Below are 15,995 nucleotides of genomic sequence, written 5' to 3'. Positions count from 1 at the left end.
TTGGCACAGGCAGCAGAAAGTGGAGGAAAAACTGAAATATCTTAATTCATGAGACATAAGTTGTTACTATTTTTATTGAGTACTTTCTTTGCATTTCTTGAAAGCTCTAAGACAAATTTATTATTCGTAGTAGTTGTCAGGGTACCCACAATCAAGAGGTTTGCATGTCAAAATTATTTTTGTATATGCTGAGGACCGCTAGAAAGTGGACGATGGGCCACAAATAGCCCCCCAGGCCATAGTTTGGACCACTGTGTTTCAGCATCAAAACTATTAAGGAAAGAAAGATAACGTCTCACATAAATATAATGCCGTAAATAAATGCTGACATTTACAATGGGTGAGTTGCAAGAAGTTGTCTAACATATTCCGCAGAACAATGTACAATATATTTACATTATAAATCTCAAATGTAGATATAAAAAAAATGTTTCAGGTGTGCTGTCTTTCTATTGCATCAAAAAAAAAGTCATCTAGTCTGAATCCATGTCACTGTCTCCTCCGATGGATCTGAATTCTTCGCTCTCTTCATCCTCACTGAGCTGGACCTGCGAGAGTACGGCTGGACCTCTCCTCCGTGCATCTTCCTCTTCGTCCTCTTCCTCCTCCTCGCTGTTGCCATCATCTTGTGTGTTTCCTCGTAGCTGCCACGGCTGCGACGCAACGGGGGGAAAAAGTGGTGGTTATTAGTAGAGGCGATGTGGCTTATTAAAGCATCCCAGGGTTATTAATTAAAAGTGTAGCTAAAAAAGAAAAGAAAAACCCTTCCTGTTGTCCTACCTGCTGTGCATATGGTGCAGGCGTTGCGTTGTGCCTTTCCAAGTCCATGAATGACCATTTGTCGTCCTTCTCATTAAACTGGAGGCACAAAAAAAGGGAACATATTACACAACGGCATTACACTCCTCCCCATTGCGGTTAGCACAATCAACACGAGAGAAAAAATATTTCACTTTTATTATCTCTGAGCACTTTATCTGAGTCACACTCTGTCAAAGCCTCGCCCCAATGTTTCACCTGAGAATGTGGAACTGGGCCTCTCCTGCGCGCGTCATCCTCCTCATCGTCTTCTTCCTCCTCGCTGATAGCATCGTCTTCTGCGTTCCCCCTGGCTGACGGTTGCATTCGACTGTGGCTTTCCTCAAAGCTGCCATAGCTAAAATGCAAGAACGTGACCGGCATGCAAAAATTTTTCCCACACAATGCTTGCTTTAAAAAATATGGGGCTGTTATAAGTGACGCTAAGGTTCCCGGCACCTGACGTTGCTATCTTCCATGTGAGGCCCATCATCGGCACCCTCTGCCTCGTATGACATCATGCTCTCGTCCTGCTCCATGCCCATACGCGCCGTCTCCTGAGCTCGCCTTGGAGGCGGCGGCCGCACATCGACTTCTCGGTCGGAGTCGCTGCCACTCTCTGATAAGTGAATGGCTAAAAGGAGCGGTGAGGAAAGATTGTTCTTAAATGTCATGTTGGCAGAGTACTGACTCTTTGAACTTTGGTTTTGCTTCACTTACATGAGAATGGATTGTCGCCCTCCTCCTCGCTGGCATCATCCTCGCCGTCGGACATGAGCAAGTCCTGATATAAGACGCTGGCGTGGGTGAGCGGGTTGGACCTTCTGTCATTTTCCTCCTCCTGCCGGTTGTGCACGCGTCTGCGAGGTGGCAGCAGCATATCCTCGTCCTCATCGTCATCCTCGAGATCTCCTTCGGCATCCTCCGCCTGCAAACATGAGCACAGGCCAATTTTGTAAAGATCAAAAAATGTAATACCAATTTGTCCACTACGTTGAGCGCTGATGAAAACAAACCTCCTCGGGTAGAGGTTAGCATTTTGGTACTCACAGGAGCAGGTGTTTTCGGTTTGCCGTCATCTTCCTCCTCAAAGCCTTCAATATCCACGTCGGATTCTTCTTCTCGGAGCCTTCTGCCATGGCGAGCCTGAGATGCAGAGCAAGTTCAAGAGCGCAGACTAAAAAGACCTGAGCTGGTCCTACAACTTCTCAGTGAGAATGCCCAAACAATCAAGCAAGATAATCAAGAGGATGGACTGGCGAGAGGTGGAGCAAGCCTTATTACTGTCTCTCTCTCTCTCCATACCTGCCCCCCTTTCTTCTCAGAAGCAACCACTAGAGGTCCATCAGAGAAAAGGCCGCTGGGTGCCCTGGACAGGCCTGAAGCACCGCTGTCAAACAGATCAGCAGGCTGGCCAACAGAGAGGCAAACACATGGCGGAGAAGTCGGACAAAGTGACAAGGAAAAAAAGAACACCAGGTGGACGAAAGGAGACACTGCACATGACTTCAGGAAGAAATTACGAACCTGGGAGGGGGTGTTAGTAACAGGGAGGAAATGCTAAAAGGCAGGCGGCGCATTACAGGATGTTGTAAAAAAAAGAAAAAGAAAAAGAAAAGACAAAAAAAGACAAGGGTGCTGGATAAGGCGCCAAGGTGTGCTTTCCATGGAATTCACCACTTTCCTAAAATAGTCCAGCAAAATGGCCGCGCGGCTATGGTCATACCTGGGCTATGTAGGGCGAAGACGAGGCGAGCCTCTGTAAGTCCATGAATGACCCTTTGGCTGTAGAGATGTCCTTATCCAGCTCATCGTACTGAATGATCAAAAAAAGAGAGGTACAAATATTACACTACTGTGTAATGCTGATTTGCATTTAAGGTTTATTTTAAATTAATTCTGGGATTTCATTCAACTCCCATCAATAAAACAATTACTAAATGGCTTTTAACCCATGACCGTCTCAAAAGAAACGCACCTCACCAACACTTAATGGATGTTCTTAACATCCAAATGATTTTCTAACAGATTCTGAATGAGTTTCCTCAAACTTTCCGGCCAAATAAAACCCTGCCGTCCTCCTACCTGTGTCATGTATGAACTGTGACCCATCTCCAGACTCTCGAAGTCAGCGGCATCCAAAGCTGCCTCTTTGGCCGTGGAGATGTCCTTTTCCAGCTGCGTCAAATGTTCATCATACTGGAGGCGCAAGAAAGGGAAATGAGTGTAACACACATTTGATCCTACTTAGAAGAATTCCTGCAGTTCCACTAGTCTAAACACGGTATTCAAATTTATATTGCATTTGTGGAATATGAATTAAGCAAACAAATTTACCCGTTTTTTATCCATCTCAGGAGGCGGCCATTTTGCCTTTTGCTGTCAACTGAAAATGACATTACAGTCTAAGGGCTCAGGAAACAACCCATCACGGCTCAACTGTTTTCTGAAGCTGCCTTGAGCAGCTGTGATGTCATTTACAGTCAACAGAAAGTGGCAAAAATGGCCGCCCCCTGAGATGGATAAAAACCGGTAATTTTGCTGATTAACATGTTCCACAAACACAATATTAATTAGAATGTTGTGTTTAGACTAAGTGGGGACACATACAACATATTATTGCCAAGAACATTTTTGGGGATGACTTCCCATTTAAAGGCATTCTTAGCCAATTTCAGCAGTATGATGATAATATTTTGACTGTAGTTATTAATTTGATAACTTCATTATTTTCCATGTACAATTCATACCTTCAAAAACATTTTGCCACTTGATGTTGACTGAAAATGACAACACCTGTGCTCAGGTAACGACCAATCATGGTTCAGTTTGCCAACATCACATGACCAAACCCAAAAAACACATGATTGGTCGTTATCTAAGCTCTGATGTCATTTTTCAGTTGACAAGCAAGTGGCACAATGTGTTTTTAAAGGTATAATTGTACATGAAAAATAATACAGTTGTAAAATTACGAAATATTAAACTTTTTAATACTGAAAACGGCTAAATGAGTCAACTATCCCTTTCAGTTTTGCTTCTCCACAGCACAGTCAAAGGTTTGGACACACTTATAATGGATTGTAAATGAATGAAATAATAGATTGAAAATAAAATGTAGGCCATTGAAAATGAAGATGAGGCACAGAATGACTGATACATCTCAGTACTCATCTATTTCTTAGACGATCACATTTATGTCTCAGCATACCTCATCCAAGGTCTGTCTGCACACACTAATGATATCAAGCGCTGTCTTGGTGTACGGACTGTCGCGGCCTGAGAAGGACACACAAAATAAATAATTGTTCCATTTCTATTCTGCACAACTCTGCTCAGAGCTCAAAGTCATTCATAGCAACGAACACTCTCACCGTTGTACTTGATGCTGTTTGTGTGGATGAGAGTGACATCTGAGAGGAAGGCATCTCTGTTCTGGTACTTGTGTTTGGAGATGTTCTGTAGATTCAGAGGAGAAAGGGTTATATTTATTTTTTATGAAAAAAAATATCAATATCCACAAAATACTTTTGCTTGTTTCAGTATTTTATTATTTGTGGCCCTCACCTTGCGGGTTGTCTCCAGGTCCATCGGGTCTATAATCACCTTGTAATAATCAGGCACAAACTTTTTGTTGACAGGATGGTGGAACGGCCATGACTATATCAGAGAACAAAAGCAATAATTTATACATTATTTAAAAAAAAAAAAGTGCTCATCATAAGAAACCATTTTTATCCGAGATTGCTGGGAAAGGACAACATACATCAGGAACAACCATCATCTTCTGAGTCACAATGTTGTCCAGGATGAAGGAGAAAGCCACCTGATCGTCATCATCAAGCAAAGGATTGATGGCTTTTTCAAGCCGAATCAGTCTGTCCTCTTTCTGTGAATGCACCCATAAATAGCTCAATATTTTTTTCAAGAGATGTGACACAAGAAAATACAGCAGTCACACTTACCTCTTTCAGCTTAGCATCGCACAGATCCAACATTGACTGCGCAACTTGTGTGATTGGATGCTTTGCTCCTAGAAAGATAAAACACATTCCAACATACATAGTTTGTTGTGATAGCACTGTTGTGTTATGCGTCACAATTTCATAAAGGTGTAACTTAAGTACCATTGTATGTGGCGCTGTTCTTGTATATGAGCTCAACTGCTTCTCGGAACTCCTCCCTGGACGGGTACATTCGTTTGCGGACATTCTCCCGCAGCGTCTGCAGGTCCATGGGCCGCGTGATTATTTTGTAGTAGTCTTTCACAACCTTGGCATTTACTGGCGTGTGGAATGGGTACGTCTGTTTAGAGGAAAGAAAAGCATTTAGATTGTATGGAATTCACGAGAAAATGGAACGTTGATGAAAAGGTTGACAATCTCGCTTACATTTGGGTGGTCCCGCATGTCGTTTATGATGCTCTCCAGCACAGAGGACAAGGTCACCATGGGGTCAGTGCGTCTGCGGTGGATTGCCTTGTGTGGTTTCTACAAGTATTAACACAAAAAATTTTAAAAAACGGTTTGCTCATTTCTATGTTAAGACTAACTGCAACATTACTGCTACTTGCATTCAGATAGTCACAGTGCACGGCATTGCCAACTCGTCTCTTCTTCTTTGGAGGGAGCTGTTGCTTGGGGAACTTGAGCACTAAAGACTTTCTGCGCACCTCATCAGCACTGAGGCAAAATCAGTGGAGAAATTAATACTAAAAAGCCAAAGTCAAATGATATTACTAAAAAGAAAAAAAAGAAATTCCCTACCTTTCTATGAGTTGCTTGCCAAGCACAATCTTTGTACCTTCCACCTTAATCAATTCTTCGTTGTCATTGTGGATGACTGTCTTTTCGAGCTCCTCCTCCTGCTCTTCTGTCATGGCGACTGGGTTCGAAGGAGGTGCGTTGGTCTGATAGTACAGCGGGCAGAACTTGTTCGTCCTCATGTGCCCGATGGCACCACATGCGCCGCACTTCAACTAGGGAAGAGAGGAAAACATTGAGGAGTGTGACGAAAAATCCGCCAAGATAAAAATGGTAAGGACCTATTGAATATCAACCATATCAACATCAAACGAGAAGAGGACTAAAATAAGAGAGGAAGAGAAATAAAGTAACGTAAATCAGCAAGCTTACTTTTACCTTGAGGTCTGGTCTCTCTTTCATCTTCTTGGACTTCTTTTCCGGAGGTCCCTTGAACTTGTCTTTCTCTTGATTTCGCTTTAGTCTCCTCAGCTGCTCCTGGATCCGCCGACGCTCTTTCCTCATCTCCTCTCTGTGCTGCTCATCGAAGACGGCAAACTTTCGTCTGAAGCCACAGAGACATAAAGAAAAGATGTTTTCATAATTTAAAAAAAGGAAGAAAAAAAATAAGAATATACAGCATTTGTTATTGAATGGCTAAATGATTTGCTTCTTTGTTATACATGCATTTCCCGTTAGCATGAGTGTTAGCTAACGAACTAAAAGCTAAGCTAAGTGTGTCATTTAAATACACTATCTAATTCTCAAGCCTCTTTAAAAAAAAAAAGGGAAAGTCAACCTTAAACATTTTTTGACAATAATATGTTACATTTGACCTCACTCGTCTAAACATGACATTCTGATTAATGTTAAATTTGTGGAACACGAGTTGTGCAGCAAAATCCAGTCAGGGGATTTATCCATCTCAATTTGTCACTTGCTGTCAACTGAAGATGACATCACAGTTGCTCTGGCTATGACCAATCACAGTACACCTGTTTTCTGAAGCTGAGCTGTGATTGGTTGTTACCTGAGACCTGAGCAACTGTGATGTCATTTTCACTTGACAGCAAGTGGCAAAATGGCCGTCTTCTGATGATAAAAACTGCTAGATTTAGCTGCTTATGACATATTAACCAGAATATCGTATATAGACTGTATAGAAAATGTTTTGGTCAATAATTTTTTAATAATATTTTACTGACATAAAGTCATCATCCTTGGTTGTTCTGATCCTGGTGTAGGCATCAATGACGGCAGATTTGCGCACAGTCTCGCAACGGACATATTCCTTGCCGTCCTCGTCCCTGAAGGTTCTGTAGATCTTAAGTCGCCGTCCTGTAGCTGCCGAGTTCAAGCTGGTGACTGAGGATGTGTCATCATCCTTGTGGGAGCTGGTGGACAATGAGCTGGCTAAAGAGGCAGGGGAAATAGGATTCACAAACAGCACAGCTGCAATGTGTCTGAACAAGGAGCCGTGACTCACATAAGACTTTGCGGCGCTCCTTGCGCCCCTTGTTGTCACGATCACTCTCCTCCCCCATCAGCATCCTCTGCAGCTCACGCCTTTCCTGTTCTTCCCGCTCACGTGACAACTGTGAGCTGGTCTTCTTGTTCTGCAGCATGTTCTCAATGTTCTTTCCCATTTCCTCAAAGTCGCTATCCTCGGCTGAGCTGCTATCCGTGTCTGTGGAGAGCACTTCCGTCGACTCCAGAACCCTGTGGTAAAGGAACATAACACACAGAGTGAATTCAACTGTCCACAATCAGAATTGAGAATAACTTCTAATATTTCTTACTTGTTCTGCAGGTCAAAGATCCTCTGACATTCCTCCTTGTACCGCTCCTGGTGCTCGGCTACGGAGAACCGTGAGCCCCTGGCAAACTTGCTCATGGGGCCTTCTCCTGAACGCGCCTGCTCGGTTGACATGGTTCTCACGACGTCAATCACCTCCCAGCGTGAAAGCTTTTTTATCTAATAGACAGCATTACAAACCAATACAAAATGGAATGGAACATTAGGTATAAAAAGACAAAATGTGAAATGGCTGATTAACTGCATTGATTATCTTTGAGATCTCACAACCTTTTTACGACACTTACTTCTTCTTCTGGAACACCGAACTTGCGCAGCAGCTGCTTGGCATTCTTTAGCGACAGTCTCCTCAAATCGGCGTCTGTCCCTGTCACAGTCTTCTTAGCAGGCTGTGGCTCCTTGTCATCCTGAGGAAAAATAATCACACATTTCTAAACCTCAACGTCCATCCGTCACTGACCCGGGGCAACAACCACTTCTCACCCAATGCACCCTGGACAACATCCACCCATTACACCCATAGGAAGTGAAAAGTGAAGTGAAAAATGATGGCCAAAATGCAAAACCTATCTGCAGATTTTTTGGATGCAGGAAAATTTCCCCCTGTGTGACCAAAACCACCAATTAGGTTAGCACAATATCCGTTATTTGCACGAGATCCGGTTTGCATTTTGGCCATAATATTATGGCTCCCCTACGGTTGAAACAGCTTCCACACTCTTATAGGAAGACTTTCTATAAGAATTGTGATTTTTTTTTGCTGCATTCATGTGAGGCCCCCCAATGTTTGCTCCATTTGACTCGGTTGACTTAAGTGCATTCACATCAAACTCACCAGTATCAAGGCTTTATGGACATTACTTGCATGCTGGAAGAGAAGACAATCTTTTTTTATATCTAAATCTTAATTGAGATTCAGAGGGAGAACTTTTCTAATCCCTCATAGATGATCTGATTTGCTAAATGGGCGTCACAATATGATACACAATTCACACCTTCTGTTGAGTGGGCTTGTTGGGCACTTTGACATAGGAGAAACCTTCGCCACAGCCCGTCGGGTCGGCCACGCCCGTAACCTCCAAAAGGCATTTCCCCTTCATGGCAGAGATGAAGGCTCTTGTTGTGTTCCAGGGGGCTGTTCGCACCTTTAATGGGCAAGAATGGATTACAAACTATATCTTACACTAGTACAGTGATGAAAGCGACTGAGACGTGGGGAAACAATACCTCATCATCAATCTTCATTTGAAAGTCCTCTTCATTCTCCTCCTCTGGTGCAAAGAATGATTTTTCACCATATCCAGCATCCTGAAGTTAGGTCAAGGTGGTGTTAAAATATCTTGCTATTGCATCTGATCAGCCCTAAATAAAATCAAGGTTTTTAGAAAGGAAAAAGTCCAGTGCAGAAATGACTCCCACAGAGTTGAATTTATTTCTTTTTTAGAGTTCATATAGCTATATAACAAATGCAGGTGCAAAGGTGGACTTAATCTATTGATCTAATTCAACTCTGTTGAATTAATCTACAGTACCTCTCAGTGATCAACTCTGTGAAATAACACCCGCTCTGGACACCATTTAACTCAGAAAATGTTAAAATTAACTCCCACAATTTTAACTCTGGAATCTTAACACTCCGATTTTCCTGTTACCTTGAGTCTCTGCTCGGCCACCTGCATGCTATAGTACGAGCAACACTGCTCTGGAGACACCATGGCTCGGATCTCTTCTTCTGTTGGCAATCTGAAATCAGGCTTCAGCACCCACCAGTTGGAATCCATCCCTGGAATGGAGATCAAACAAAACGTTGATGATTGAACTAAAGCAGCGGAGACGACTCCTTTCTGATGATTCCAGTTGCACACACAATGATGAGCTCACACTAATTGAACCGGTAGCTTTATATAACCTCAACTGTGCACTCCTACAACAACAAATGATGGGCTCTAAATATTGGCCCTGCTGAGACGTTTAATGAACCACCAGACAAGCTTTACCCGTGCGTTTGAAGTCGGCGCAGAGTTTTAGTCTTTTCCTGATGCTGCTCTCAGAATGCACCGGAAACGCTTTCTTTATATCCTCCATGCGAATTCTGCGCGGACGATCCTTGCTCTTCCAGAACAAGCGGTAGATGAACACCTGCAGAGTACACATTTGGCAGTTGAGATTTGGCATTTACATTTTAAAAGCCTAAATTGTTGAAATTGAGTCCGGCAAGTCGACATACTTGAAGGAAGTCTCTTATGTGGGTATTGGCTCGTTTGGAGTTGGGCCCAGGAACTTCGTATAAGGGACAGGCCTGACCAACCACCATGATGTCCACAACTTCTCGGATGTAATAGCCATGGCGTATTCTGATGACCAAAAAATCGGTCTCTGGCATCTTGTGCAAGTAAATGGGGGCGCGGAAAAGGTTGTTTTCAAAAGCCTAAAAAACAACAACAACCCAATCACACACATGAATTAGTAAAAAAGTGATGATTACACATCATTAAGTGAATGGTGAGAGCTCTAAAGCTGACTTGGAGCAGCTGTCCAGGATGCAGAGAACCCAGAAAAGGCGAAGTGTGACAGTATACAGTTTCTCCATATTTGCAATCTGGTGCACCAGGATCCTTTCCAGGTTTCTGAATAAGGGAGATTCAAATAAATACAAGTCATCACACCTGCAGACGTATTTGTCAATTCTAATCAAGACGTTGAATTTACACTCACCCTTTTATAGTAGTTTTTAATCTTAGTGGCCATGCCAACTTGCATGATGAGAGGGGGGTATTCTTCACTGTACTCTGCCAGGATCAGATCTCCATCTTTGCCTGTCAAATCTTGTGGAGTGCGCATGAAGAACATGTCTCCTCCTCCTGAAGCTTGCCGCTCCTGCTCTCGCATCTGTTTTGACATTCACAACAACCGTGCTTATAAAGTTACATACTCTGTAACAGCACAGTAGAAGACCACATTTTGAGCCAAGTGTCACCTTAGCCTTCTTCTTAATGTGCTTGAGCAGTGGCTGGACAGGATGTGGACCAGGCTGAGCCAAAGATCCAAAAGAGTACTTCTTCAATGTTGACCGATGGAACTGCCGCAACTTCATTGGACCCATGTGGGTGGGGAAGAAGGGCTGTCTCAACTCTAGGGCTGGGATGGAATGCTGGTCAAGAAATGTGTTGGTTATTAAAATGTCAGTCTGCACTCAATGGCTTTATTTACTTCCGTAGTTGTAACGTTATCTTACCTGAATGATGTTACCACCGAACGTCCCCCTCAGACCTTGCTGTTTGGGATAGTAGAACTCGTCATTAGAGAGGTTCCAGGGGTCCTTCACTTCAGGTTGGGACATATTCTGCGTTGAGAGAAAACATTTTCCCCACTGAGTGCCGCCATTTTAACCAGTGTTATATTATTGAACAACAATGTATCAGTAGATCAATGTCTCCAAATAGGGTGACTTCTTGTTTGTGGTTACAATCAAACTTTTGGACTTGATGAGACAACTTGCCTGTTGGGGCTCATCTTTTATCACCCCAGTCTTCCCAAGGAGGATGCGACTCTTTTTCATTGCCGTTTCCTTCTTATTCTCTTTTGATGGGGAGTGAGATGTTGATGCTTCCTTTTCATCTGGAATTTCTAATGACAAAGAAAATATTTGAGAGGGGTCAAATTATTATTATTTTTTAAATAGGTCAAGATATAAAATACAACCACCAGTTGCAATGGAGGGGAGTTTTTTATGTTGATGAATGAATGTCTACAATATTTTCTTCCAAAGATCGCAAACATTATCATTATTTGACAATAAATAAAAGGATAACCAAACTATTGTAGGTGAGCCCTTGTCTGCTTTTGAATGAAAGTATGCTAAAGAGACTTCAACCATGTTCTCCATTTTGGGTAATAATTATTTGAATTTTTAATATGAGACCATTTCCCACCATACCAAAATGCATTTTCATACCTTATATTACATGTTTTGGAGGGAAAAAATAACATATGACATGAACATACCAAGAATGATATTTTCATCATTGGGATCCAGTGTAAGAACTGGAGGAGCGAGGAAGTGATCCATTTCCTGATCATCCCAGATAATGTTGTCTTCCCAGCGCCCATACACTAACTCTTCATTGTCGATGGGGAAAATTGAGAACCAAGGAGCATCGTCTTCCTGATTGGCTGCAGGGGAGTAAATACAAAGATGAAAGAAAGATAACCTTTGTACAAGCAATTTTTTTGTTCTATGAACATCGAAGAAACTTACATTGATGATCATGGCTATTTTTGTCCCTCTTCAAGCCAGTTATCGACAAGGTTTTGGGCATAAGAGGTGGTGTAGGTGGGAGCAACTGGGAATTACTTCTCGCCAGACCTGGAAAATTGGACAGATAAACATTTAATATATTTACATTTATATTTGTAATGTATCATGGTACATGTTTACCCGAAAATGCTATTAGTCTTAATGCGTTACTTTATTTTATGAAGTTACTATTCGGTGATTCAATGCATTACTTCACATTTATATCAGCAACTCATTAAAGTATGTTTGTGTTGCAGCAGTAGAAATCAACTGCCAATAAAGTATTAGCAACCCCGTCCCTACTCCGTTGCTATTTTTATGCTGGGGTGGTAATATCGGCAGCTGCTGAACTTAACTAAAAAAGTAACTAAGTTATTTACAAGTTACTAAGTAATCAGTAATGTAATTTAGTTACTTTTAAAAGCAAGTCATCAGTAAAGTATCGAAGTTACTATTTCAAGGTAATTGTGGCAACACTGCATATAGCACACCTTGTTGTGCGTTATAAGCATTGGCATTGCGGGTCATGCTCGAGGGTAACCACCCTGCAAGACTGGCACGTTGCGTCTTGGTGCTCTTGTGCTTGACATCCTCCCCATTCCAGATGATGTCATCTTCCCACTGCAGTTGCGTAACCATCAAAAATAGCTCATTCTCCAGGGCCAATTTGTAATCCTCTCGCGCAGTATTGTTACCATCACAATCATCATGCCGCCTCCCATCCTGCAAATACATTGAACTCAAAATCAGTGAAATAAGAAATGCAACCTCATTCTATAATATAGCTACATGGGCCCACCAACCTCGTTAGCGGTCTTTGTTGTTTCTTCAAGCGTGTTTTGATCCTGAGGCTCACTGGACTCTTTTTCCTTCAGCTTAAGCCCGTAATTGAAATTACTACCATCTTCAGGGACCCCCATCATGTCATACCACAGCTGGGCAGGCCCATATCGCCATTCTGCAACTTTGGGTCGTGATTCTGTTTCCTTGTCGCCGTCACAGGAAATTTGTGAAAACTTGGACTCCACAGGTGCCATCATGGTTATCTGATATCATAGAAAATTATAATAAATTAAGTGATGGTAGAAATAAACCTAATATATATGGGACAATTAGGATTCCGGCAACTGGAAGATTTACCTCATCGTCCGAGAGACACTGCTCAGGGGGCGGAGGGTTTGCATACTCGTAAACCCATCCAGATTTCTTATCCTGCCCTTGCTCTTCAAGTTCTCCCTCAGGCGGCGGCGTCCCAGGCTGGACATCCCGATGCTTTCGCTTCTTCTTCCTGCGGGCACTCCTCCATACTGACGGCATGTTCTTTCCTGGGCCAAATAGCCGTAGGAACCTCAGAACCTAGCAGGGAACCCAAAAGATCGGCTGTTAGTTCCTAATATGTGTAAGATGGTGTAAAGGAACAGTATACACTACCTTTCCAGGTCTAAACTCTGGGAAGAGCTCTGTGACACCAGGTAGCGCTTTGGCAGCATCTTTCTGCATAATGCCAGCAAGCGGAAGGGTGAGACTGTCTGGTTGGCCTCCGGGACCAGAAGCCGGGCCGGGGCGGTCTGTTTCTGACTCGGAGTCAGAGGAACTACTGAAGTCAACCTTTTCGGCAGTAGATGAAGGTGCAATGATAGACGGCAGGATGATACCATCACCTTCTTCCCCGACTGTAAAGAAAGACAGGGACAAACCAGAAATTAATTAATTGAATAGTTCTAAAGCTGGATTCCTTACCTTAAAATATTTTTTATATTCAAGTGTACAAAATTTCACTACACACCATTTAGTTAAGACAATAAAACAATACAGCTCTTCATCAAGTCTTAAATATTTGTTCACTGTCAAATATTTGGGTAAAAATCTATGACCCCCTAGGATCTTAACTAAAAATATGTGAGTTTTATTCATATGCAAAGTTTATTCTAGATGGGATGGAATTAAATGAAATAAGATCATGCATATCAAACAAAGTCACAATAATTTTCCTTTGTGATCTGGTGAATAAACCTTTCGAATGGGATTGTTTATATTTTAGAAACTTCGTTCAAAATCACAAATTTCATACACAACAAATTCTGGTGAAAACATGTTATATTTAAATTGAAATATGTTCAAGTTAGCCAAATTATACAACATTGAGAGAAATTCAGAATAAAGACAAACCCAAGTCAAAAACAATCATCCTTACCATTTGAACTCTGAGATGTGGGCTCTTCTTTTTTAATGGCTGTTGAAAGGCTTGGTGGGGGCGGTGGAGGCATGAGCTTTGAATCAATATCCTCACAATCTGCATCATAGTCATCCTCATCATCTGTGGTTATTAAATTTGATAAAAATGTCAATATAATTTCTTGAAAATTTTAGGCACAGACTGTGTAAATATTCTTTGTTCCCCTTACCCTATGGTCAATTTGGAATTTCACGTAACTCTTGTATATTACAAACCCTATACATCAATTATCAATAAATGCTATCAATATTGGGAGGCCTTAAGAGGATCACCTGTTTTCCTGCAGGGCTGCAAAGATCCCATGGCCTGCCGATACTTCCGTGTTTCATCCTCTGCAACCTCACTGATGTCAGAATAATCAACTGCATCTTCAGTGCTTTTCACCCAACCTGGATAAGTAAACAAACAAACAAATGACACCCCACCTTCCTTCAGCAAATATGAATGCAATGGAGCTCCATTGTATACATTTCTACTCACCATCAGCATCCACAATGGTGGGGTGTTTACTTTCCTCTTGGTCATCATCCTCATTGGCTGTGATCTCTGTGATGAGGGAGCCCAGACCCAGATTACCCAAACCAGCCAGATGCTTTTTGGACTCCTGGGTTGAAAAACAGACATCATTACAAGCAAGCAGCCGTGGAGAAGTGATTAAGATCGTCTCTTACTGTTAAAGTTTCAGTTCCACTGTTTAGAAGCAGTCCGTTTGGACAGAAAACTAGTTGGGTAAAATAATCCCAAAAATAACATCCCCAGACACCAATACTGTATACCAAAACTGCTCTCCGGGTGCTTTGCTTTGTCTCCTACTGCAATCATGGGCGAGGTGCAGAGGTGAAATTGCGTGTAGGCCTATGTATGTGTACATGAAAAATAAAGACGCTTCATCTTCATTCATGGCTTCTGTAGTTCAAAAGTCAATCTCTACCACCATTGTGGATACATTTATACGACCTGAATGAAGACTACTAATTCACTGTGATGCAACAAGTGTGTTTAAAAGACTCACATTGTCCAGAACACTGTCGTCCTCGAGTTGGCCATCTTCATTTATGTTCCCAAACAAGAAACCAGTAATGGAGAATGGGCGATCTTGATCCTCGTCGCTGTCAGAGTCAGACATTCTGAGAAAACAATGTTTACGTTCGAAACATTACTAATGTTTATAGATACCTACGTCTTTAATGAAATACAATTGCAGATGACAGGAGCCATGGTCAATCCTCATTATGATTGGATTTAGTGGTATAACATTACTAAGCAGGATGCATTGATCTTTTTGCAATACTTTAAATACATAATTACATTACATCGTTCGCTTAAGACCTAACAAATTTCGAACCTCTTATCATAATCACTAGGGTCGTCTATCCCAGCTGTCTGGGGCGAGGGACAGGGTTCATCCTAAACTGGTCGCAAGCTGTTGAGTGATAAAAACAACGAAGTTTCCACTTACCTTACATGAGTTCTATCCGATTAGCCCCGAAGGAGCTTGGAAAAAAATATTTTCGGTATTTTACAGCCGCTGGGCTAACCAGCAATATTGCCGTTCATTGTGTAAAAAAACATGAAAACGAAAACTGTGTTGCCAACGCATTTGCTAACAACAAACATTGCACCGAAACGATGTATTTCACGTATTCAAGTGCTTCCGACGGTTTTGAAATGTTACACAAAAAACGTCAAAAATAAATATAGTTGCAGTATTCTCTTTAGTTTATTAGGGTAGTATTAATTGTTGTTTCTTTGCGTTCAAAGGTCTGCCGCTAAAAGCTTGTAGCAGTTCGTCATTAGCCAACAAGGAATTAACCGGAAGTACGACGACTAGTTCCGGTGTAATCAAGACCGAGGGAAAAAATCCAACCCACTCGGCAATGTTCACACTGTAGGCGTAAATGATGTCCAATTCGTATTTTGTTGTTGTTGAATCTGCCCTTTTTATGTACTCGTTCACATTATTAAAAAAGAAAAAGAAACGAATACGACTAATGGGAACGGAATGCGCGAGTCATCACACTTCAATGAATTGTATGAAGTATTACTGCCCCCATGTGGCTAAAGCCAGCACACCAGAAGGAGTCGTAATCAATTTACGCAATGCAA

The 15,995-nt window shown here is 42.0% G+C and overlaps 1 protein-coding gene across 6 annotated transcripts; it reads right to left on the bottom strand.

Moving 5' to 3' along the window:
* Positions 1–56: 56 nt before the first annotated feature.
* On the bottom strand, positions 57–15,769 carry taf1 (TAF1 RNA polymerase II, TATA box binding protein (TBP)-associated factor). Of its 6 annotated transcripts, none has more exons than XM_086098108.1 (45): positions 15,349–15,769; positions 14,902–15,016; positions 14,370–14,493; positions 14,162–14,278; positions 13,848–13,970; positions 13,085–13,326; positions 12,794–13,009; positions 12,457–12,699; positions 12,145–12,376; positions 11,615–11,722; positions 11,362–11,529; positions 10,856–10,983; positions 10,592–10,699; positions 10,334–10,507; positions 10,072–10,245; positions 9,879–9,983; positions 9,584–9,784; positions 9,354–9,495; positions 9,009–9,139; positions 8,584–8,664; positions 8,352–8,501; positions 8,192–8,224; positions 7,644–7,763; positions 7,340–7,515; positions 7,027–7,259; positions 6,746–6,953; positions 5,934–6,105; positions 5,565–5,776; positions 5,372–5,480; positions 5,190–5,288; positions 4,926–5,103; positions 4,764–4,831; positions 4,565–4,687; positions 4,366–4,458; positions 4,173–4,257; positions 4,010–4,077; positions 2,884–2,997; positions 2,525–2,614; positions 2,104–2,208; positions 1,849–1,944; positions 1,519–1,726; positions 1,258–1,432; positions 1,018–1,156; positions 781–858; positions 57–653 (listed from the first exon to the last, which is right to left on the bottom strand). In XM_086098108.1, the coding sequence occupies exons 2-45, from the start codon at positions 15,013–15,015 to the stop codon at positions 474–476; spliced, it is 6,243 nt and encodes a 2,080-aa protein (XP_085954234.1). In that variant the 5' UTR covers position 15,016; positions 15,349–15,769; the 3' UTR covers positions 57–473. The 6 variants fall into 6 exon arrangements, with proteins under 6 accessions (XP_085954234.1, XP_085954235.1, XP_085954237.1 ...); XM_086098109.1 differs by having other exon boundaries at positions 5,940–6,105; XM_086098111.1 differs by lacking the exon at positions 8,192–8,224 and having other exon boundaries at positions 15,349–15,768.
* Positions 15,770–15,995: the final 226 nt, after the last annotated feature.

Source organism: Leptonotus elevatus, chromosome 16 (assembly GCF_054856555.1).
Source record: "Leptonotus elevatus isolate MCC_2025b chromosome 16, RoL_Lele_1.0, whole genome shotgun sequence".
Lineage (NCBI taxonomy): Eukaryota > Metazoa > Chordata > Actinopteri > Syngnathiformes > Syngnathidae > Leptonotus > Leptonotus elevatus.
Note: the sequence above shows the minus strand (reverse complement) of the source record. Positions and strands in the feature narration are given on the sequence as shown.